The 25,522-nt window shown below is 40.3% G+C and overlaps 1 protein-coding gene across 4 annotated transcripts in view; it reads right to left on the bottom strand.

Moving 5' to 3' along the window:
• TPH2 (tryptophan hydroxylase 2) overlaps positions 1 to 24,486 on the bottom strand; it is an 86,803-nt gene extending 62,317 nt beyond the window's left edge. For 3 of the 4 annotated variants that reach the window (XM_027721976.2, XM_039391336.1, XM_027721977.2), the window contains exons 1-8: positions 24,350 to 24,454; positions 21,295 to 21,447; positions 18,782 to 18,965; positions 18,573 to 18,673; positions 15,683 to 15,750; positions 10,357 to 10,553; positions 8,276 to 8,411; positions 2,562 to 2,688 (exon numbers count right to left, since the gene is read on the bottom strand). In XM_027721976.2, coding sequence (XP_027577777.1) covers positions 2,562 to 2,688; positions 8,276 to 8,411; positions 10,357 to 10,553; positions 15,683 to 15,750; positions 18,573 to 18,673; positions 18,782 to 18,965; positions 21,295 to 21,447; positions 24,350 to 24,454 — 1,071 coding nt within the window. Of the gene's footprint in view, positions 1 to 2,561; positions 2,689 to 8,275; positions 8,412 to 10,356; positions 10,554 to 15,682; positions 15,751 to 18,572; positions 18,674 to 18,781; positions 18,966 to 21,294; positions 21,448 to 24,349 lie in introns of all 4 variants that reach the window. The other variant, XM_027721975.2, reaches the window with a different exon arrangement.
• Positions 24,487 to 25,522: the final 1,036 nt, after the last annotated feature.

Genomic DNA, 25,522 nt, shown 5'->3' on the forward strand with positions numbered 1-25,522 from the left:
TAACCAATTGCAATTTACCAAACACTTCTAGTCTGCCCAAGGCACCAGACTCCAGCTTGTTCTACATCTAGTGTGTCAACCCTGTGGGGACAAAAACATCAGACGTTTCCTTTGCAGCTCACGACTGATGGGGACAAAGAGCAGATCTATCAAAGCTGATACACAGTGTCTTTTTGAGACCAGAATGGAACAAAAGATTATGAAATCACCTATAATAATTCTTCTCTTTCCGGTTTGAATTCCTAGGAGGTGTTTTCCTGTCTTCCTAAAGCCATTGTCCTCCCTGTAATGGCTCAGCTGTTAATGTCACTGTCTTTTGAAACAGGTCACCCTAATGGCAAGCTTGCTTTAGGCATATTGATTCAAGCTCATTAATATGCATGCTCTCTCTCCATTCATTTGTTTCTCTATTTACTTTGAAGTCGCTTTGTTGGAACCTGCACTGCTTTTCTGTGTTAAGACTCTTGGCTGGCATTTCTCAGCTTGCTGCATCTCTGTTTTTTATCCAGAACGGAAATGGGACCGAATGTTGCAAAAGCTACTAAATGGCACTGCAAGTGACATTTGGTGCCCAGCTGAATGAATTTCTTGGCCTCCTCACCCTCACCACTGATAGATATTTTTTCTACTTGCTCTCAAGTTGGCTGTTTACATTGCACATTTTAGGGCAAGTAATATCTCCGTATTTGTTAAGCATCTGCCACAGGAGAGTACAGCCCCTCACTGTGCTTCTACAAAAAATAACACCACCTGGGTTACCTTAAGTCTCTTTCTAGATGTTTCTTCCACCTGAAAGAGCTATTTCCAGCATGAGAGGAGAAATCAACTTTGACTCAGATACAAAATTCTCAGTGTGATAAGGGAAAGTGATTCAGCTGTCTTCTTTTATTTTTGGTTTTGTGATTCAGGAGCAGCTCATTGTTCAGATGACACAGTCAGTCATAACTGGAAACTTCTGTGAGGGGGAGGAGTAAAAGCATTTATGTAATATTAAGAGGTCACTTTATATTAAGAGCTCTACCCAAACAGATCAGTATCAACTTTGTCCTCAGCAACAGGCCTATGTCATCCAAGGTTATTTTGGGGTAAAATATTTGGACATGCCATTTTCCTCGAAGTACCTACAGGAATGGTCAGTTAGGTAGTTTCTCTTGAGACTGCATATCATGTCAACATAGGTCTGCTTACTACTAAGTCCTTTCCTAGCAAACGTGGAAATAGCCACACAACCTTCATGATTCCCTCCTACAAACACCACTTTCTTCTCCATAGCCATCTATTAGAAACACCCTGAAGTATGTGAGAGGAGATGGGCATGAACAAGACACTGAGCGTATCTAACTAAGGAGAGAAGCCAGTTTGATTAACTAAATTTAGTGGCCTTTTCTAGAGGGCTGCAAGATTCAAATCAAATAGGTACAAACACCTTTTTTGGCAGATGGGACTCATAGTCTCTACTAAGCCAGCGCACCAAAACTTCTACAGTTTAAATGAAACTGCTTTGACTCCACTCCAGCTTCAGCACAGCTGTTCCCAACCCTTTAAATCCCACTGCGCTTCTTGTGGAGAAAAGCAGTAGTAAGCTGGATAACGTTTAAAGTAAACAATTCTTCTGCTTGATCTCACAGAATTTTTCAGGACATAAAATATTTACATATGGAGCGGGTTTTTAATTTAATATAATTCATTAAATTATTTACAGCATTAGTTTTAACAGGATCCACAAAAGGAAGCATATAGTAAATTAACACAACCAAACAGAGCGAGTGGTATAGAGCAGGAGTCACTAACCTATGTCACAATGCAAAGGGCTGCATATGAGTTACTGGAATATGGCAAGACAGCAGGGCTGACAGGTGGTCACGAGCTGAGAGTCCTGACAGTTTGACAGGGTCCCTCACACAAGGGCCAAGAAGGCTCCAGTTACAATAGCATCTAACAGCTTTAACACACAACCTCTTCCAGTTCACACTGTCTACTGGCTTGTGCCTCACTTGATGTAATACAGAATCCATCTCCCAGCTGCTGGTTGAAGTACTTGATCTTGGTCTAGATCTACTGCTGCACAGCCTTGGCTTATTAACTACATATTCTCCAACAGGAGCAGTAGCAAGGATGCAATGTCATCTGAAAATCCATCACACACTGCAATACAACGAAGAGCTGCAAAACACAACAGTGAGTACAGAAATACCAGTGCTATGAGCCAAAGTGGCCACCTGTGGAGGAACGAACAGTGTAGGGATGAAAGCACACACCAAAATGTTTCAGGTTAATTTTTTTTCCAGGTTACCTTCCCTACTTATTTTCAGCACCTTAAAGTATACAAAATCCATCTCAGCTAGCCCCGAAAATTGCTGATTATTGCACTTAAAAAGTAAAACTCACTACCTAGTGTGACCAGCTTTTGTCTTATTAGAAACAAAAAGCTCTGTGATTGTCATGTCATAGTCACCTGGAACCTGAAAATGTAGTCAGCTCTGATAAGACAATGCCCATCACTTCATCAACCAAAGAGGAGGATAGATGAGAGAGCATGCCACAAAAAGATTTTGACTCACCGTGGCTAATTTCTGAACATCTTCATCGGATGCTCCCAGTGAAGCAAGTCCTATCTCTTGTGAAAACTGTGCAAACTTGGGATCAGCAAGTAGAGGCACATGTCCCAAGAGTTCATGGCACGTATCCCTAAGGAAATGGAAATGAAAAGAATGTCATTACAGAAATTAATACCATAATAATTCCATAATTAATTTAACATAAGCCATTTTACATGGGTCTGACCCCTCTTTAAAAGTCTTAAAATGAAACATGGTTTTTAGTGTAGTAGTTCTTCCCTGTGAATGGTTTCTGCATGTACGCAGAAACACACACATTTGCTTCTGTTAAATAAGTTATATGTCATTTAACCCTACCTGTTCTGTGATTTTCTCATCATTTCCACATTGAGTGGGAGAGCCTGAGCACTACTGACTTGCAGACTTAGTGGCATGAAGACTGAACTGCCCAAAGGCAAGAAAGCCAGGTGTTTCACAAGTATAATTTTCAGCATTTCTTTCCATACGAATCAAGTTCAAAATCCAATATATTCCCTCTTCCTCTTCTCCATTCCCCTTTCCATACCTGGGTAGATCTCCACACCAACATTTTGCCACTCGGCCCTAGAAATTTGGAGCAATAATCACAGAGGTTTCTGTGTGCTTAGTTTCTCATTTAGTCATGAGATCCTACTGCAATTACTGCGTACTTTTGTTATGCAGTCCACTTCTCAGCAAACGGATTTAAGAAAAAGCAGGAAACCCAAATCATTTCAGAAAGAACAGCTGTTCACATCTGTATGTGCATTATTAGTCATGACAAAGTGCAGACATAAGTGCACAAAAAACTCCTAACAAAAGTGCACATGCATCATCTACAAAAGCTCTCAAACAATTCTGAAAGTTTTGGTGTTTTGTTCACAAGAAATAATGGACTTGATAGTAAAGTTCACTTTAAAAATCCAATCTGACATTTCCTTTGCTTTTGTCTCTTCAAAGACATTTCTCTTTTTTTTTTTATCCTAAGCTGTAAACAAGCATTTTAAAGGCAAGGAGAAAACATCAAGTTTTCTGCCTTCTACCCAAAATCATCCAATTTGTGTTTTATAAACTATTTTTGTTTGAAAAGTCACAGAACCTGACACTTCAGTTAAATAATGAACAGAAAAACAACCTCTATGTAATTTAAAATCATCTTACTCAGTATCTTCACCAAAAAGTCTGCACCAACTATGTGTAAGTAGAGAGCAGTAGACATAGTTTCTAAATATGCAAATGAAAATTAAAATTTTTGGTATTCCTAGTCTGCCTCACCCAAAGCTTATCAAATATAGTTCCAGTGCTGGAGGGTCACATACAAGCTTCCTTATCAGTCCAAATGGCCTCACTGACAGATGTGTAGCATCATTTGCTCATGTCATAGTCACACTTTTCGGTGAGACAAGCATCTGCCTGAAGTTGTGTGTGACAAGTTTGAGCCAACGTCATATATGAGTAATTCATTCAATGAGATCCATAGCTTAGACAGGAGTCCCCTTCTCACTGGACTTCAGACTTGAAAAATTGGTTAGCTCCGCTGGTATCCTTTTTTTTGTTCCCAAGGTGGTTTGCATCACCTGAGCAGATAATCATTAAAGGTTAATGACCCTTTTTTAATTAATTTAGTTCCAGTCACAACAATTTCTTCTATCATCTCCTGCAAGACTTAGCTTCATCATGGCTAGGCTTCGCGAACGAAGATTTGGGAAGGCTCTATCCACATTTGTTGCAGGCACGCTGGTGGCTTATGAGGCCAATACGAGACAGGCATGTCTGGTTGCAAAAGGCACAGCAGAAAGACTCCTTAGGTGGTATATTCTGCAAGACACGGTTCTTTCTGCGTTGCCTTTTCTCCTCAAGGGTGATCCTGCGTGTGTTCTCGAAGGAGACAGCTGCGTTATAGATGGTGTGTCTCCAGGCCTCCCAATTGGAGGCCAGAGTAGACCAGTTATGGTGATCAATATGGCCAAGGCTGAGGTGTTGCTTCAGGGAGTCCTTGTATCTTTTCTTCGGGGCTCCTCTGTTGTGGCAGCCAGAGGCAAGTTCACCGTAAAGCAAGATCTTAGGGAGGCGGTGGTCCTTCATCCAGCGCAGCTGTGCCCTGAGACGTGCCCTGCCCAGTGCAGCTGTGTTCTCAGCAACATGGCCTCAATACTTGTGATAGCTGCTTGCTCTAGAACAGATGTATTGGTCACAAAATCTGACCAGTGGATGTTTAGGACTGTACGGAGGCAGCGTTGATGGAACCGTTCTAGGAGACGCAGGTGGTGGCGGTAGATGACCCACGATTCGGACTTAGCTTACTAACAATACAAAGGACTGCTGGAAAATGTAGTTTGAAGTCTGACAGATACGCCCCAAGAATTCTCAGTACCAAGTAAACCTCAGTTCACTGGAGGAACATGACTTCTCCAACCATCATCTTTCAACACAGAAATGGGCCAAAAAGCCCATTCTCTGGAAGCCCAGCGCTCCAACTCCAATTCTTGCCATCACTGAAGAATCGACAGTAATTGCTGAGCACCCGTGCTACACTGCATCAGTCCAGATATATTTAGCTTTGTATCAGTAGTTCAAACAACAAAAGCAAAGACAATCCAGTGGGACCGGCTTCAAGTTCCTGGCTTCAGGTAAGTGTGCTTGTCTGCAGGCAGGCTTCTGCAGCAGCAGCACTGCTATTGATACCTGAGTGAGTGTCTACATCTCTGTTTTCCTGTGCTGAAGCCGCAACTCCCAGAAACAAATAAGCAAAGATGTGTTATTCCCAGTTCTGCCCTGGGACACATGGTCTTTGTTGCATCCACCTTTGTGGACAAAATGAGAACAGACAAAGCCTAATTCTATTAATTTGTCTCTCTTGGCAAGAGGAAGAGAATGAGGAGGCAGAAGATATTTCTCTCGTGCTTTTAGCTCATATATTCTTCCATTAAAACTAGGCAAAGTGGTATTTTGCTTGTGCAGTTATAAAGAGGAGAGCTTGAAGCAAAAAGAGCATGAACAAAAAAAAACAAACCCAGAAAGTCTTTCAGACAGAAACACGAACCAGCATTTGGGATTGTCATTAGAGACTCTTAGACTTCCTGCCACTCTGGCCCTTTATAGATAGTCTAAACAATATAATTCTTTGCCTAACTACCAAAGCTTGATTCTTTTGTTTTGTTTTATTCAGAAAATAATTAAGTTCCTTTAATTTATTCACACACATTGCTCTGAGAAAATAAGACTTTTGTAATGCACTTTTTACAGCAAAAGATTTTTCTTGGAGTAAATTAGCTGAGCAGAGGAAATCTACACAGCCTTGTGAATGTAGTAGAAACATAATGAAAATCAGGAAGGAATGTTTTAAAATGCATACAGTAGTGATACAGATCAAACCAAATGAACTCTCCAATTTGTATCTATAGTCTGGGTGTTAAATCTGACAGAAAGCCCGCTGAAGTCAAAGGGAGTCTTTTCACCAGGTTTATATCATTGAAATGCAATATTCACCAGCCAGGGAACTGCAGCAAACCTCATTATGACCCCATATATCAACCAGCAGATCTCAGGGCATTGCAGCTACTGCAGAAGATGAAGAGCTGTCCCCACTCAAATCAATTTAGTTTTGCCATTGATTTAAAAAAACAGCCAGGATTTCACTGTACATTTCTGGTAACACTTACTATTTGCTCTATGCTATCAAAAAAAACCTAAACATTTTAAAAGGGATTTTCAAATTTTCCCTATGGAGTTCCTGATAGTTAGTCTACTTTACTTAACTAATGTGAACAAGTAAGTCTAGAAGAAGAGAGTATAACATCATTAGAAAATGACAGCTTAATTCCTCTGTTAGTCATATTTAGCACTGTTAAAACCATAACCTGGATTTTTAAGTTCAGCCCAAATAAGGAATAAAAATCTTCATTCTAACTGAACTATTGTTCAGACTTTCCAGACATCTAGACCAGAAAGGTTACAAAAAAAAGTAGCTGCCATTACTACTGGGGATCAGCTATGATCCACTGCATAATTCTGAACGTAAGCAGCATCCTGAAAACTACAGGGCTCTCAAATGCACAAATCAATGAACCAGAGAACATCAGCAAAAGCACAGACACGCTTAATTGTTTCTTGGAAAATATTTCTTCCTTTCATTCTGTTGGAGTTATGCACCTAAAACTCCTATCAGTAGATGAAAACATTCTTCTAGTTTGTACTAAGTTAATAAATGTCATCATCCTTTTACTGAACATTGGTACATGCTGCAGTCTGAAACTGGCTTCCCACAGGAGAAGAAATCATTGGTGCGAAACCGGGTACTTCCTAAGTATCATTTATTTTTTCGAAATATCTACAGATATTTTTAGATGGACTGGAAGAGGTTCAGCATCACATATCCAAGCCCTTCTTTCAGGATTTTATGTTGTAGCAATTTGGCTACAAATTTAAGAGATTAAAGTTTAATTACAAAGGTTATAGAAGTGAATGAATTCCTTCAGGGATCACCATCTCCTCCCCAAAAGAAACACATATACAAAACTAGCCTCAGAGCATTTCAGCAAATACTTTGCCCAGTTCAGATGCTGACTAAAAAGGTAGATAAGTGTCTAACAGCACCACCTGGTGACTCCTGCCAGAATAATACTAGCACATTTTTAGATACAGCTTAATATGCAGTTCCATGAAACCTTTTATATACAAAAATATTACTCTGTGGTTTTGGCTGTCAATTCATGAAATCCAAGTTAGGCATGAGTCCAAATATTTACAGAATTGGAGCTGAATATATATGTATAAATCCTTTGTGTAAATTTGGGCAAAAATCAAATACATTCAAGTAGTCCGAGCTGTTTAAACCACAGCTACAATTTCATGCTAACTGCCTGATGACTGATTCACTGCAAAAATGTCAGTCCTGTGGTTACAAGATCAGCAGATGCCTTTGGTAAAACTACCTCCATGTTATCTAACTGACATGTATTGTTCTGTTATTAGTGCACAGAACACACAAGACAAGAACTATAGTCACTTTGATCTTCTTCCCCACTTTTCATCAAAAGATCCTATGCCAAAATATTTCATACAAACTCGCAATATTCTGTTTTGGAAAAGCTGCAATGCTGTCCCATGAAAGTTGTAATTAAACGTTTCTTATTTCTATCATGTTCCCTGTAACAGGTTTCATATCTAATATTCTCTCTTGGTGAGAGACCAGTGCCTCATGACTTGCTTGCATTGTGTTATAGGAGAGGAACAAAGCTCAGCTGTGAAGCCTGGCCCAAAAAGAGAAAAATGGGAACACGGAAGTCCAAATTATAATTCTAAAGCCAATGTTTTTTCAGGAGATTCAGGGCTTTTTTTCACAACTTCTTTCTAGTTGTCCAAGAGAAAATAAAACTTTATACATTTTTCTCAAAATTTCCAGTTGAAAATTCTATTTTCCACTGAAATATAATCCAAATAGGATTTTTGACGTACCACAATATAACCCAGTTATTCAAGATCATTGTAAAAAGTCACCAAAAAAGTCTTTGAATTCAATTTTGGCTCACCAACATAAAGTATTTTGTCATCAAATCCTTCATCAATGCCATCATGGTGTAAGAAGATTTTCACATTTGTAGGAAGGTTCCTCTTTTCAATCTTAGCAAATTCAGTTGGGTCTTTTAAGAATCTAGTGAGTGTATTTTTTCAGTACTAAAGCAAATGCAGCAACTTACGGTTCCGGTGTGTAGAGAGGATCTGAGCCATGCCGGATATACTGAGTACAGTGAAAAACTCTATATGCTAAGCCAGCTAAAAAATCCCGGGGAGACAGGTATCCAGCAACTGGTCTCACTGTGAAGCCAGACCTTTCTGAAGTGAAGGACATAATAAAAGACCACATTATACATATATCACTATATCAGCTTCTGGTGACAGATCTGTTGTTAATTATTCTACCAGAAGCATGACATGAAGAATCTTGGCTGAAGACCACCGCATATCATTTTCAATTATTATGTACAAGAAGCATTTTGCATTGCTAGCATATGTATAATGAAAACAGCCTGAGGTATTTCAAAGTTGGTTTGAATACCCCTGTCTGGAAAAAAAATGCTAAGGTGCCATAAGTGATGTTCTTAATATTTTTATATCTAGTACCAACTGGGAGAGAAGTTTCCATATCAGAAGATGGCCTCTGTAAAATATGTTAAAAACTAACAGAACAGAATAGGATTATAACAAATTTGTCATTATTTTTACAGATAAAATATTGCTTGTGACAATAAAATACTGATTTTTATAGTTGAGGTCCTCATTTAAACATTTAATAGTGTTCCTTTGTCAGATTAGTCACAGAGGAGAACAGCTTTAGATTCAGTGACTTTAAAAAGCATGTTTCTCTCAAAAATTAATTCTTCACTCTTTCAAAGCTTTTACAGGAGAATGTTTCAAGTTTTTCTGCAACAGATACTAGTACTGCTATATGTAGTCTGAAAACATAGTTCTGAAAGAAGTGTGAGATCTTGAATTTCTAGCTAGGGAGAAAGAATTTAGCATCATTCCTTAGAGACCATAATACAATATATGACAGACCCAGAAAGACACAGCCAAATTCAAAGAATGATGAATCAGCTATTAGTAAATGCAGGTGTTCACAAAAAAGATTTATGGATGAAGCACGGACTGAGGAAAGGTACCCTGTCATTACAAATTTCATTATTTCTTTTAGCTAAGGATTTTCTACATATATTTGGGACAAAAATGCTCTGCTAATTATTCTCTTAACAGCACATAATTTTTTTTTTCAAACACCCATCTCTATAATATTTTAGTTCCTGAGCAAGAGGATTAAGGAACAAATATATGTATCTGAGGGAACCTTTGAGAAGAAATTAAAATCTTAAATATCTTTTACTTTCCTGGATATTTGGGGGATGCCCACTGCACTTATGAGAACTCCCAACCTGTGGCAATGAGAGAACACAGCTAACTCAGCTCTTTCTTTTTATTATACTGAAGGGCTTTTCTCCCCATGCAAGATAATCATAGAATCATAGAATCAGCCAGGTTGGAAAAGACCTCCGAGATCATCAAGTCCGACCCTTGATCCAACACCGTCGTGGTTACTAGACCATGGCACTAAGTGCCACATCCAGTCTCAGCTTAAAAACTTCCAGGGACAGAGAATCCACCACTTGCCTGGGCAGCCCATTCCAATGTCTGTTACTCTCTCTGTAAAGAATTTCTTCCTAATGTCCAACCTAAACCTGCCCTGGCACAGCTTAAGACCGTGCCCTCTTGTCTTACTGATAGCTGCCTGGGAGAAGAGACCAACCCCCACCTGGCTACAACCTCCTTTCAGGGAGTTGTAGAGAGTGATGAGGTCTCCCCCGAGCCTCCTCTTCTCCAGGCTGAACAACCTCAGCTCCCTCAGCCTCTCCTCACAGGACTTGTGCTTGAGTCCCTTCACCAGCCTCGTTGCTCTTCTCTGGACCTGCTCCAGCACCTCAATGTCCTTCCTGAACTGAGGGGCCCAGAACTGGACACAGCACTCCAGGTGTGGCCTCACATCATGCTTTACGTGTTCAGCTGTTTAACTTCTCTCAATTTCATACATGCAATACATACATAAAACTGTCTTGACTCAAAAAACTCCCTGCCATGGAGAACATCAAAACCAGAATATTTCAGGCTAAACCAAAGACCACTGACAATGCTGAGAATCTTTTCATTTAATGTGCTTTGCATTCCATACAAAGAAAAAAGAGTGTTTTCATTGAACTATATCTACTGATAAACCAAATATGAATCTTACCTTTAAGAAAAATAGAAACATCTTCCAACTGAGGCACATTATCCTCTCTGTATCCACAGTACTTGGTCAGCAGAGGAAAGTTTTTTAAATATTCACGACAGGCATGGGTAGGATAGAGTTTACTGAGTTCCCTAAATACCACCCCCCACGTTTTAACTTCTTCAGCTGTGTACTCCACTCTAGGAATGGGTTGACCACTGTAAAAAAAAATTAAATACAAAATACATCTGAATACAACTAGGTTCTAGACAGATTATGGAGAGCAACATTTCTGCAAAAAGTATTATTTAAATAAAGGCAAACAGAGACTACTAAAACTATTTAAACTATTTTAAATTGACAACTAGATGCTTTTTTCCCAGAATTATTTCTTGATGTTATGATGTACATATTCTACCATTTTCTTAAGAACTGTATTTCTTTTTAAACAATCACATTGTTTCTTAATCTTTGTACATATCATAGTAGAAAGATGCATTTCTTATATGCCATATTCCTATACCATGCTAGTATTTCTCCACTTATTGCCAAAGATGCCTTTGCAAGTGGACAGCTGAAGATCCCGATTCAGTCTAATGTGTAGTTTCAGTAAGACAGCAGACTGTATGCTCTATACATTCTTTAAAATACACAATATTCACACAGTATCATTACCTAGCATTTTGTGAAGATTAGGCAATTACATAGATGCTTAGAAATGTATAGATCCAATTTAAAAATATATATTCATTGTTTAGACTGTTGCTTACATGTGAAGATATGTTTGGAACCCCAAATTCATCATCAGGAAGCTCACCTCAGAGCCAGTTTCACCTGCCTAGCTGAAATTAAGTCTGTAAATACATCTCTCCTTTTTTTTTTAATTCTGCACTGTTCCTCTGCCCTCTCCCATTTACAAAGATGTACAGAAATTGCAAAGCAGGAGCCTTCCAGGGTACCTGCTAAACTGTTTCTGACATTCAAGATTTGCCTTGAGTAGTTACAGCTAATTCAAAACTGACTGACAGTGTGAACAGTGCAAAGAGTTCCTTCCAACTTGCACTGCCTTGTATTTAGCTGTAAGGAATTTTCCATGTCATGGTCAGGGGGCATCATCTCATGTCATTAATTCCCCCTAGAATGTTATAATCTTTCTCTAGATTTAATATTCGCAATCTATAATATGTAATCTCTGCCATCTGCCTTCTCCTCAGGTATCTTCTTTTGCTGCACTGTAATGATGATGTACAGACTGGCAAAGGGATTCATATGATCCTCCTCCCTTTCATCAGTTCTTATGTCCCATCCCCGTGCCAGGGCTGGACAGGTGGGCACTTCCAGCCCAGTACTGCAGCTTCCACAGTATCCCAGACAGCAGCTGAACAGGTATACTGGGCACGGGGAACCCACTGCAGCAGAAGAACTGCAGTGCTGGGATTTTGCTAGAGGTTGTTGCCCAGTTCATAATCCTGTCTCCACTGTACAAGGTAACAAGGAACGAGCCCTCATGTCACATTTGATTGCTGCTATGCAGTCCCTTCATACACACGAGAGGATCACCTGCCCTACATTCATTGTGGTTGTCCCCTCATCTTTACTAAAAACTTACCATTTAATCCCCCTGCCTTTTGCTATATCAAAGGATTTTCATCCATGGCAGTTATCTGTCAGTCAAAGGCTACTTTGTATGAGGTACTTATACTTGTTAAGGTCTCACTGAATACCCAATACATTCACTAGTGTCCTGTCAGCCACTCTTGCAGACGTGACAAGAATTGCAACACATTTAGTGAAGTATTTCCATCCACTTGGTGTGCCAGAATACCCAGCCTCATCCCTTTTCCTTAGGTCTGACCTCTGCGATGGATACTGCAGTATGGGTCAGCACTGGCCCATCAAGAAGTAAGATACATATGCACCAGTGGAAAACTCATGTTTCTATTGTCACGAGAAAGGTATAAACACAATCAAGGATCTGAAGCTTGTCCACTGCTCACTAAAAGGTTTATAACTTAGTTATTGTTTCAATTAATTCATTAGTACTAAAGTAAGGTTCACTGAACATTAATTCCTTAATAGGATTTATGCATAGGAGAGCTGATCTTACTTCCAGCTTATCATGATACTGTTTTCTTTATCAAGAGAATCAAGGCAGCCAGACTTGAGGGAGGATCTACGCCTTTTTCCCTCAGCCCTGCAAACCTCATTTTTCTTACCCTCATATTTCAACAAGCAGGACCCACCTTGCACTCAAACATTTCAATAAATCACAGAAAAAGCCAGCCTGCATAGCCAGCTTCCTCGTGGCTAAGATGACTCTACAAGCTAACCGAATCTGAATTTTTATTTCTCCTTATTAAAATAGGGTCTTTCCATTTTGCCATGGGCATGAGCTATCAACTCATATTATAAATTCTGTCTTAAACATATGTTTCCTCCACATTTAATTTTCTCAACACTTTTCCAATCCCTAATCAGTCTCAAAGGACTAATTAGGAAGATTAATGCATTTTCACTATCTTTAGGATAGAAGCTAAGTGAAGGAGGGAGAAATATGGGGTTTTATGGGTTTTTTGGTCCATTTATTTCATACAGCTGATCTTCACTCCTCTGCTCTATTAACATGTCTTCCCCTTTAACACCCAGCTCCAGCAAATATCTGCTTCTCCAACCTCACTTCTTAGTGTTTTTCTCTTTCTCTCTCCATTACAAATGCCACTTTATGTTCAAACAAAGCAGAGCATCTACCACTATAGAACAGTCACAATTCATAAAGAAAACGCTGATCTGGGCTTTTCAACTCAACAACCTTTTACGGAGCCAATTCCTTGCAGTCAAATATCTTTGTTAATTTTTTTAAGGAAACAAGTGTGGTTAGGGTTTTTTTTACGCTGGAAAATGAAAGGTAGAAACACATCAAGCTTCAGTAAGTGATTAGGAAGGTCACTTACCTGGAAGACACTGACAGGTGTTTATCCCCAAGGAAGCAGCCTTATAACAGAGCTGGTCATTTTGCATAAATAAGTAAACAGACACTAGACCACAGAGGTGAGTCCTCCCTGAGCTGATTTGCCTTTCCTCAGTATGACTTAGGCTGTGCTGCAGCAGAATGCCAAGCGTGTCTCCCTGGGCCATCTCTACACACATACCCAGACACATCCTGACTGTACATACCAGCACATATGGCACATCCCTGGGGTTAAGGATAACCACTGCAGGAGACCTGAACTATGAATGAGATTTTGACACATTAGGTAACTGCCCTAAGCACTGGTCTGCCAGTTATTGTGGTCCTGGCTAAGAATATTTTAAGCCTCCTGTTTTCTCTCTGCTTGCAATAAAAGGACAAGTTTGAAATCTTTTAAAGGTTTGGAAAGAGCAGTGAAATAAAGGAGTACATAGAATCATAGAATCATAGAATCATAGAATCATAGAATCGATTGGGTTGGAAAAGACCTCCGAGATCATCGAGTCCAACCCTTGGTCCAAATCCAGTCCATTTACTAGATCATGGCACTCAGTGCCACGTCCAATCTGCGTTTAAAAATCTCCAGGGACGGTGAATGCACCACCTCTCTGGGCAGCCCATTCCAATGCCTGATTACTCTCTCTGTAAAGAATTTTCTCCTGATATCCAACTTAAAATTTCCCCTGGCAGAGCTTAAGCCCGTGCCCCCTTGTCCTATTGCTGAGTGCCTGAGAGAAGAGACCAACCCCCACCTGGTTTCCTGACAGGATGTGCCTTCTATAAAGGGAGAAAAAAATTGTGTGTTTCATCTTCTTTAAACAACATAGGTAGAAATCTCAAAGGAGAAAAACAAAAAACCTGAAGAAGTGTGGTAAAATGAAAAAGATCATGAAATTAGTATGTTCTTTCCCTTGAGAATGAGTGCTTAAGCCTGCTGCAAATAAAACCTAGAGTAGGATTAGAATTAGTTGAATGCTTCTGTGACAAGAAAATTGCAACACAGTAGGTGTTTGTAGGTAGAACAGAAAGTTTCTTAACTTCCAGGAACTGTAGAAATTGAAAATACTGATTTGAAATGGGAAAAAAAATCAAAATGAAAAAACACATGCAGTGCATTTATGCACAGGCACCAGCTCCACTGCAGAGAAATGCACTGACTAAATTCTAAGAAATTTGGAGCTGTGTAGGCAAAATTGATAAATGGCACTTTGCAGCATCCAGTATCATCATAGAATTATTAAGGCTGGAAAAGAACTCTACAATCATCAAGTTCAACTGTTAACCCAGCACTGCCATATTTGCCACTAAACCTTGTCCCCAAGTGCCACATCCACCCATCTTTTGAACACTTCCTGCAGTGGTGATTCCACCACTTCCCTGAAGAGTCTACTCCAATATCTGACCACCCTTTCAGTGAGGAAATTTTTCCTAATATTCAATCTAAACCTCCTCTGGTGCAACCTGAGGTCATTTCCTCTCATCCTGTCACTTGTTATCTGGGAAAAGAGACCAACTCCCAACTCAGTGCAATCTCCTTTCAGGTAGCTGTAGAGAGTGGTAAGTTCCCACCAAGCCTCCTTTTTTCCAGGCTAAACAACCCCAGCTCCCTCAGCTGCTCCTAAACCCTTCTCTCTAAACCCTTCACTAACTCCACTGCCCTTCTCTGGACATGTTCCAGCACCTCAATGTCTTTCTTGTAGTGAGAGGCCCAAAACTGGACACACGACTCAAGGTATGGCCTCACAAGTACAGAAGGATAATTACTGCCCTGGTCCTGCTGGCTACACTATTTCTGATACAGGCCAGGATGCCACTGGCCTTCTTGGCCACCTGGGTACACTGCTGGCTCGTTCAGATGCTGTTGAACAGCACCCCCAGGTCCTTTTCCACCAGGCATCTTTCCAGTCACTCTTCCCCCAGCCTGAAGCTCTGCATGGGGTTGTTGCAACCCAACCTGGCACTTGGCCTTGTTGAACCTCACACGACTGGCCTCAGCCCAGTATAGTACATGCATCAAAAAAAGAAATAATAATTTCGGGTTTTAGTGAGCTCTTTCAACTACACTGGGATGCTAGATACGTGTACTCAGAAGTGTGTCAGTGAGACACGCAAACATTTGTAAAATATTTCCTTAAGTCTAAGCATCTGTGAATAAAATGCTGAAGAGAAAGCGCTTGCCTTTCAAATGTTTTACTTGCCTGTATCTGTATCAAAAATGTAACAGGATTCAAGCATCAGGTTTGTAATTTATAGCCCACACTAAACTAGTCCAAGCTTAAAAGATGACTTTGTCTACCATTAAACTTTATTCTACAGAATTAAATAGAGCATGAATTCTAATTAGTCAGCAGCACAGGGAAGAATTATGCCAGTACTTACTATTTATAGCTCATGGCAAGATCCACAAAGTACTTTCTTCTCTGTCGATAGACATTGTCTTTAAATCCCTTAAGCAAGGAAAAAGAGAGTCATTTACAATAAGGACATAAAATTAGCTGTGAGAATTAGAAAATAAATCATTACAGTGTTTATTTAGTACTTAGTTGCATTGTATTTTGATTAACACTGTCTACTGGACTGCAACAGAAAAAAAGGATTTCTTCATTTTTTTTCTTCACCAAAGTCCCACAGGAGACCATTCAAGACAGTTTTGTGCATAGGTACAGTCATTCATCCAAGATGTTGATAAGGGAAACTTTTTCTTGTCATTTCATCTCATTCAAGTTTTCCTTGATCTGAATGGAGATCTACATGCAGGCACATAGCAGAAGAATTTACCTATCCTTAATACATCTTTCTTCACTAGAATCAAGCGTCGAGAGATCATAAGCAACTCATTTTGAAGATTCTTATTTCAGCAGTTGCCATCCTAACCAACACATTAGAGACTGAACCATCAACATCCAGCACTAAATAGGCATATTGCTTCAGTTTGAGTTACAAAGGAAGGGCTCTACCTCATGGGCTACAGTAAGTTCATACCTTTTCTATTAAGTGCAAAGGAGTTGTATAGCACATACACATTGGCCATTTACAGTTCTTTGTGCTATTCAAAATTAGAACAAGATCTCTTCTACACATATAAAATATGCAGACACTTCATGTTTTGCATTACAAGAAGAGTTAACTTTTTTCAAGGTAGAACTGTCAATCTCTTGAAGACAAAAAGGATAAAAACTTAGATAAGTTCCCCAGTTAGTGGCCCACAAAGTGCATTTAAGTTTCCCTTATTCAAAGCTGAAAATTAAAATGTCTTTTTTCCTTATTGCTCACATACACAAACGCAATCACTGAACGGAATGAAAAGATAACATGGTTAGATTTGAAATATTTGTATGAGGTTCCATAAAACTCAGAAGACATTTTACTGCCCCATAACCAAAGCTGTGCTGCTGGGGGAGAGTAAGCGAGGATTTCAGAGGACTGCAGAAAACCTTCCTACACAAAGAAGCTTGTTTGCTGTAATCTGGGGAAGTCTCCTTGTCTCCTTAATACCTTTTGACATAAATGATGAGTTACTCAGGTGAAGACCATTCAAGACCTGGAAAGTCATGGAAGACAGCACAGGGGACTTAAATGCCTGTCAAGTGTAGTGAAACTGAGACTGAAATCATTAGCCAGTACGGAGTGGGTTAGGGCTATGCTGCTGAAGCAGCACTATCCTTACAGGTTCTGTACTAGGATAATTCTCTTTGGTCCTCTGGTACCAAATGCCACCGCTAAGGAAAAGGGCAGATATTTTTAAAAGCCAGTCACAGATTTACAGGTTTTTACCCCATTTCTAACACCTAGCATACTGTATGGTGTGTAAATTATGTTTGTAAGAGTATCCCCAAGGGTAAAATATATATTCATTTAATGTAAATGTCTTTTTTTCATTTTCTGTAAAACTGAAGGCAGAGTGCTACAGTATTTAATGAAGGTACCAGTTCAAAATATAAACAGTATCCAATAGTCTGTCACAGTCATAAACTCAAAGTTGGAATGAGCTGTCACTACAACCTCTGTTTGAACCAAATTATGGTTAATGGATGAAGATAATCAACAGGTTTTCCCTTCTGAGAAAATGTGAAGCAAATCCTAGTTTGTCATCAAGAAGCACATGGCAGAAACCAGGATCCTCAAACATGCTCCCTGACTGTGGGCCTACAATGTGGGAAGGGCTCACACATGGCAGAAGTAGCTGTGAATGAAGCAAGATGATGATTATTATCGTGTTTGATACATGGGCAAGTGACACCAGACAGGGAAATGGAGCTACCAGGAGACACTGTGATGGCATTCTCCTGGTATGAGTGCAAAGGTGTGAGAATCTATGCCTAAACTCCCACTGGACCACAGACTGTGTGCAACAAAAATCAAAGCAGACCTACAGCTGCAGTTTAATCTGACTTTATTACAAAACAGTCTTATGGTCAGATATCTTAGTTTGCCGCCTACTTCCTTTCAGCTGGAAGTTTCCTACAATACTAGTTTAATCCAGCCTATTTTAGGAATTAATACAACTAGCTACCACCAGTATCTTTCAGTCAAGTCGTGCAGAGGTAGAAACTGGGATTTATAAAAAGGGAAAATATTTTAACACAAATGCTTTCAATCATCTGCCATCTAAAAACTCAGAGGCTAAGCGTTTATGGAAATTAGCTGAAAGAAATAAAACAATAACAAAACCATTTTTCTGTCTTTTGCACTGAGCATTTGGCAACACTGCAAACACAGCTTGTGTGAAATGCAGGCTCATCTCCTGCCACCAAAGTCAGGAAACAACGTGAGACACGTTCCCACCTGCTGCATTCATCAGAAGCAGGAACATATTGCTCTGTTTTATTTTGTAGTTACCTCCTGAGTGACAAACTATTCCTTCATAATTCTTTCCTTCATATTTCCTTCATTTTTCCTTCAGAATTCTTTCTTCTCTGACACCTATTGACAATATCAGTTCTTATCTAAGAGCTACTCGTGGCATAACTGAAGGTCGCATTGATCTAAACTCTTTAAAGTTTGAAACCTTTCTACCAACTCGTTAATTTAAAAAAAACAAGCAAACAAGCATTACAAAAGGGGACATACTTGTTAAACAAAGAATAAGTTTTCTAGAGGACCTCCATCTTGTGCATCCTTCTACAGAAAAGGAAAATTAATTTACTGAAACTACTGAAGAGAGAGTAGTCCCCACGTTCTGAAAACAATCAGCAGTCAACAGACTTTTTATCTGACTGGCAAATAACCTGAACAAATTATCTACGGGATAATGTTGTGTTACACTTACAGGGTGATCTGCATCCAGCTCAGATCCATACATCAAAACTCTCTGGGAGCATTTGTCCAATTCAGATATCTTCCTGGGGAACCAAGGGACACAGTCGAGATCTGCAGAAGACAGAATGCAAGTTGAACGTCCTGGAGTGTAAGATTATGGAGATACTTGTGCAAAATGTTTGTCAGTGCCTAAACCAAGTGATACGAAAACAGCCTTGCCTTCTTCGTCAGTCCAGATGTTTTCTGGTGGATTGAGAGATACGATATTAGTTTGAAACTTGAGCAACTGGATTAGTTCATTAAATTCTTTCTTACTGCAGTCACAGTCCACAAAAATTTCCACCTCCGAATTCCTTCTCTTTGATTTTCGTGATTCAATATGAACCATACTCACATGTTTTTCCTGTGGAAAGATGAAATAACAGATGAAATACAGACATACCAGCAGAAGGGCAATATTGATAGCACATTCTTCAGGAAAGTTTTTCCAGTTATTAAAAGACTGTTTTATTGAAAGTAGTCCCTTTTTGTATTTATAGAATCAGTTAGTGACACATAAGAAATACTGATGAAAAAAAATCTGTACAGAAAGTAAAAATAAAATTATTATATAGTTCATGAAGAAAACAAACTAATGATTTCATTTTATCTACAAAGACAGTCTCTTACAGAGGACAATATAACATAATTTTTTTAACAATGCAATTTTATATTATTACTTCTATATTGCTATATTAAATTCTAATGCAATTTTACTAGGCAATGTGCATAAAAATAATGTTAATTTAAACAGACTTGAGTGTGCTTCTTTAAATAGATTCTATTAAACATGTATGACTTTAGTCTCTCTTATAAACATGCGAGGAAGAAAATATTTTTGTGAGAATGTGTATCAGCCTCACCTATCTATTGTGCAGCAATTATTGATAGCAAAAAGCATTAACAGTAATAAAATTGTATTAAAATTAAAATATAATTCAATTTATTTTCTATTATAATGTCCCCAGCGAACTCAAATCATGCATCAAAGATTGGAGTGTAAGTACTTCTAGCATGAAAACTTTCCTTTGGGGTACCTCTCAACACAACTACTGGTCGGCCAAGGGTGTAACACAATGACAGATAACCATAATGTGCTATGGTTGTCCTGATCTAGTGCTGTGACAGCCTTGCTTCTAAACAGAAGTTGGATTAGATGACTGCTTTCTAACAATACTTCTATTAAGTCTGATTTTTTCCTTTTTTTTGGTCAGACAGAAACTATCTTGTTACTTTTCACAACTATCCTTTCACTTACTCAGTGAAGCCAATAAAACATTTTTTGATATCCAAATGGGACGAACTTTGTTCTTGTACTTCCACTTGCCTGCTGTATTTTGCATAAATGGTTAATACAATTTTACATAAATACCATTTCAGGTGAAGGTCTCCTCTGGTACCGCCAACTAGCAGTCTCTGCTTTTACACCTCTGGCTGTACATACATAATTCTTTCACTGGCATGCTCCATAACATATGTATACAGTGTAGCTAACTCAACCACATAACAAATTCACTCCGATCTACCCTAGGCTAAGTGGAGAACAAAACCCCACACTCCCCCCTGCAATACTCAAATTGTTCTGACTACATGAATGGGGGTGATATCTCTGCTACATCTTCCAACCATATTTTGAGAGACCAGAGTGACTTATACACCTATTCCCAAGAAGGGGTAGTTGATGTGCAAATCCAAAATTTCAGATATAAACTCACACAAGCAATTAAGCCAGACCTGCAGTCAGACATTTAACCCTTGGAGAGAAACTGCATTGAAAACGTGACTCCTTCTGAAACTTCTGTTCACTCCCTTAGGCTTCCCCTCTTCCTATGAAACACCCTGCTTCCTGGTAGCCTCCCTCCTGTGGGTCTAACTCACCCCTTTTCCCAGGCTGGGGAATGTAAGTATCTAATCTACATCAGCCTTGGGAATCTGCTCCCAGAGACAGCAACTCTGAGTGAGGACTGGCAACATCCAGTGCCCCTACACTTACATCCCTCTGATGGTTTAGCCTTAGAGGCAGGCTCCAGACCACCTCCTAACTTCCTCTTCACTACCCTGCACAGATTGAACAACCTTAGACTTTTATCATACTGCTTTAACTATGCTCAGATGTGCTTCCAAGCCCTCTTCCATTCATTAAGGTGGCAAGCGGACTACATGCAGTACTAGCAAGCAGTCTGACTGAAAAGCATCAACTGCATTGGGATCTATGGGGAAACAATACTTCACAATTTACCTTCCAGTTAGACACATATGTCCCCTACCCTGCACGTACTTAAAGGTCTCTTTAACTTTGTGACCAAATACTGTCCTGCAGCAAGGCTGCCGCCACCACCACCTGATTGTGTGTAATTTAGGTTTCAAAGTGCTCTCTGCAAGTGCCTCCTTTCATTGTGGCCTGCACAGACTACAAATCTAATTCCCGGTGTTGAGTCACACATCGGAAACCTAAAGCGAACGGTGTAAACATCAGCATCACTGTTAAAACTTCATTCCAGAAAACCCTTCACGAGCCCAAAATGCTTTGTTGAATGGTCCATAAAATTTTAAGTTACTTTCATTCAGTTCTGCAGAGTGAGTGTAACTGCACTCTATTCCTTCCGCCACAGTCCATTAGATTTATACCAACAAAGAGCCTGACCTCAGTAGCCTTCATCAGTTCAGTCAGTGTGGAGATTTGTAAGCTTTACCTGGAAGAGTCGGAGAGCTTTCACCAATCCACCAACTTCATTCTTCAGGGAAAACACCACAGCTGTCTTTCCACCTTCAGAAACAGATTCATTTTTCCCATTTCCCTTATTCCCTTTCTTTTCCTCATTTTTCCCAGAACTCGATCTGTTTAGCTACAAATGGATAAAGAACATGATCATTTCAGATGAAATTGGGCATTTCCCGCAAAGAGAAATTTTTGTTAGAAAACAACTGAACGGAACTCATCCAGACTTTACTTATTCAAAAGGTAGTGTGTTTACTTAAAATCAGAATCACAGATCAAAGGCAGCTGCTAGAGACGATTGTGTAAGAGGCCATTCCATTAAAAAAAAAAGTTTAAGGAAAAGCATATAAATAGGATACAAATACGATGGTATTACTAGGGCAATACTATCATTAGTAATAAATATGAAGCAAACGAAGACACTCTAAATTACTAGAAAAGCCAGCAGCTCTGTTATTCTAACCTGACTATTGCTGCAAAATTGCAGGGATGCTATTCTAACCTGTACCAGTCAATTTACGAAGATTTGCATTGGTCTGTACATTTGTATTAACCGTTAAATTTAAAACATAAACTTTACGGTCTCTGTTGCAGTACAATTTGCTGTCATGTAACTTTTCCTGAGAAAACAAAACCTCTGTTCATTATACAAACAAGGTGGAAATACAAGCTCAGACTGCACCACAGAATATCAAGTTGGACAGGACCTCAAGGATCATCTGGTCCAACCTTTCACAGCAAAAGCACGGTCTAGACAAGAAGCCCCCAGCACCCTACCCAGCTGAATCTTAAAATTGTCCAGCGTGGGGGATCCACCACTCCCTTGGGAAGATTATTTCAATAGTTGACTGTTCTCATTGTGAAAAACTGTACATCCCATAAAAGAGGAGTTAGCTGAGGAACTCAAAAAAAAAAAAATACAGAAAATTACACCATCCTCGGTGAGTCCTACATTCTTTTCACAATTTGGGAGTCAAAGACTGCTTTAAGCCAAACTTCAGCCAGCATTTTCAAAAAAAAATGCAATTTAATCAGCTTAGATCTTGTCGAGATGCAAACAGTACAGTTTTTATAGACAGTTTTTATAAGATGATTTTCAAAAAAACAGCCTGCATTTTCCAGTACTCTGTCACAACTTCAGAAGTTTTGACTCCTGAAGAAATTAAATCTCCAGTGAGATGCTGCTTTTTCATAATCTATAAACAGTCACTAAAAATACAAAGATAGAAATTTAAAATCATACACAACTATTTCACATGTATTGAACTGTCTTTTACTAATTTATAAAGCAGCTTACAGAAAATAACCTAAAAATGAAGCTTTTCAAACAGGTCTTAGAACACCCTTTAAATGGCACAGGTTAAACCAGCCCCATTTAAACTAGTTACAGGACATGCTAAGAAGCCTCCATGGTCTTTTCTCACCATTTATTAGACTACATGGAAACAACCTGGAAAAGCAATTAAGTTTGCAGAATGATATATGAGTGGGTTCACACATGTTTATTTTTTAGCAATTGAGCTTATATGATTCTGCTCAGTAGGAGATTTGCCCAGGGACAGTTATGGGGAAGGTCACTTTCAACTTCAGTAATATTTGGGATTTGGCTAAGTCCTTTTCATATACATCAGGCACACAACACCCACATGAAGCAACAAAGGTGCCATTTTTATAGCATCTGTGTTTTTTCCATGTGTGCTGCTTTCTAGAAGCTACATACAGATGATCATGGAGTCAACTGAGTGTCTAAGAATCTCAATATCACCAATTCCTCTGGAAAACAAGGGTACTTGGCACCTTCCAGGACTGTCACAGGTTCCCTAATACTCTGATGAAATCATTAACCAAAGTGATGACAAAACCCTCTCCAGCATTTGAAACCTATAACACCTATTTGTTATGAGCCCAGTAGAAGAGGCTGAACTCAAATCTTATTAGCCCTGCTAATCAGTACATTTCATAATTAAATAACAAGTAAAAGATCAACTTTCCTAATGAAAATTAATTATCTGGGGCAAGGGCAAGTACTCAGGAAAAAAAGTCATCTATAGTGGAACTCAGTGAAGAAAGTAACTCAAATATAAAGACAGTAAAACAGATTTATTCCATTTAATTCAATACTTCCAATAGAAGTAAAGCATGTACAAATAGCAATATTTCACATTTCAATGTAAAGACAATATGCCAGTTCACAACTGGTAGAAACTGGTCCATTCTGTTGGTTCTACTCAATTGACCCAAATCTTCATATGTTGCAAAATTCTATAGGAGGCAAAATCTTCATAATCCTAAATATTTCACATATTCAGATCAGGTTGCCTTATTAGCCCCTATTAACATTCTTTATTCTTATTTAGGCATACATACATTTATTTACCTGTAAGCATACAGAAATTTATCCCATGCTTGAAATGACCCAAGCATCTGTTGCACCCATACCATCACCTTACAGAGAACTATTTCTACCTCCTGACAGGGTTTCCAGCAGTCTCTGCACGATGCTCCCAGTTGTCCCTGCACCCCTGCCAGCAGGCAGAGGCTGGGAACACAGCACAGCCATCGGCACCAATGCAGTGTGAGTGCAGGCGACTTCTATTTTACCAAAAAAGCTTTATATATCGTCCTGTAAGGTTTACGAGTGCCTTGAAAAGGCAGGTTCTGCTGATGAAAATAGCCCGCAGGATTTACCACAGACTTCCAAAATCCAAGCATTTAAAACCCTCTGAATGGTACCCTGCTGCTTTTCTGTTGTTCCAGTAGCAATATGGTTCCTTTCTGTAGTAAGGCTTGTATAACTAATGAAACTTTTTCCGTTATTTACAGACACTTTTAAGGCAGCGTTCTGAACGAGGCAAAGTTAATTTCACCGGGCCCTGCAACTGCTGAAAAACTACTGAAGCGGTCGGGGGACGCACGGCGCCCGGCATCGGGTCCCGGAGGCGCCAGCGGACCCGACCTCGACCCACTCGGTGGCTCCCTCCCGTCCCCGCCGGGGTCGGGGCTGCCCCGTTCCCAGCCCCGCCACTTACGGTGAGGCTGCCGGCGGCGGGGCGCTCCTCCGGCAGCGCCGAATCCAGCGAGAAGCCCCTCCGCGCCCAGTACTTACTGGAGAACATCATCATGGCGGGCTGCATGGGGCCGGCGGGCGGGACGGGGGCAGCGCCGCGCTCTGCCCGCCTCGCCCGCGGCCGCTCCTTTTATACGCCCCCGCCGCGGCTGATGGAAACACGATTAGGGGACACCCGTCTCCGGGTGACGAGAGCCGCTGGCAGGCGGACGCCCACGGTCCCCGCTTACCTCCGCCGCCGGGACGGGACAGCACAGCGCGGGAAGCGAAGCCGTCCCGGGCGCTGCCCGGCCCCGCCGCCCCACGCCGGAGGGAGCCCCCGGGGGAAGCTGTGCCCACAGCAGCCGCGGAGGTCCCGCTGCGGAGCGGCTGCCCCCGCCCGCCCCCGGGTCTGCCCTGGGCGGTGCCTTCCCTTCCCCTCACACCGATGCCCGGCGCGGCTGCAGCGCTCCGAGCCCAGCCCGAGCAGCGGCGCCGGCCCGCCCTGTGCCCCGGCGCGGGCAGGGTGGGCAGCGGGGCAGGGCCGCGCAGCGCTCACAGCGTGGGGGCGCTGGGACAGGGCCCAGCAGGGCAGAGCACTGCGGGAGCTGAGCTTCTGCACAGGGAAGTTGTGCAGAGATAGTGATGTGAGAAATTCTTCGATGCAGAAATTCATCTCTCTCCATTTTATAGAGTAATGCTTTGAAAGATATATTAAGGGATAGAAATTAGATCTTGTAAGGAGGACTTAACGTACCTTATATATCGACGGTAGGTAAAGTCTGACTGCAAGAAGTACTTCCTCTGAAAAAGCGCTTCACTGGAAAAAGCTGTTTGACCGAGGCAGCAATGGCTGTGGTTTATGCCTGAGCTGTGCAAGGGCCAGATGCTGATCGTGATACTCTCTTCTAACCACAACATCAGTAAAACAATTAATTACTTGTGAAGGTAAAACAATCCCATAGCACTCCTGAAGGTCTTTTATATATATGACAACTTTACTTGTCTCTAAAATACTCATGTCTTGGGGTAAAGATTTATTTATTGAGGTTAAGAATTTGTTTACTCCTTAATTTCAGATTAGTACTGGCTCAGAAATTTTAAGTGAACAGAAGGCAACCATTGAAACAAGAACTTGACTGCAGTGTTAAAGATA

The sequence above is a fragment of the Pipra filicauda genome, unplaced genomic scaffold (genome assembly GCF_003945595.2).
Source record: "Pipra filicauda isolate LSUMZ 115617 unplaced genomic scaffold, ASM394559v2 scaffold93_size3172892_pilon, whole genome shotgun sequence".
NCBI classification, from domain to species: domain Eukaryota; kingdom Metazoa; phylum Chordata; class Aves; order Passeriformes; family Pipridae; genus Pipra; species Pipra filicauda.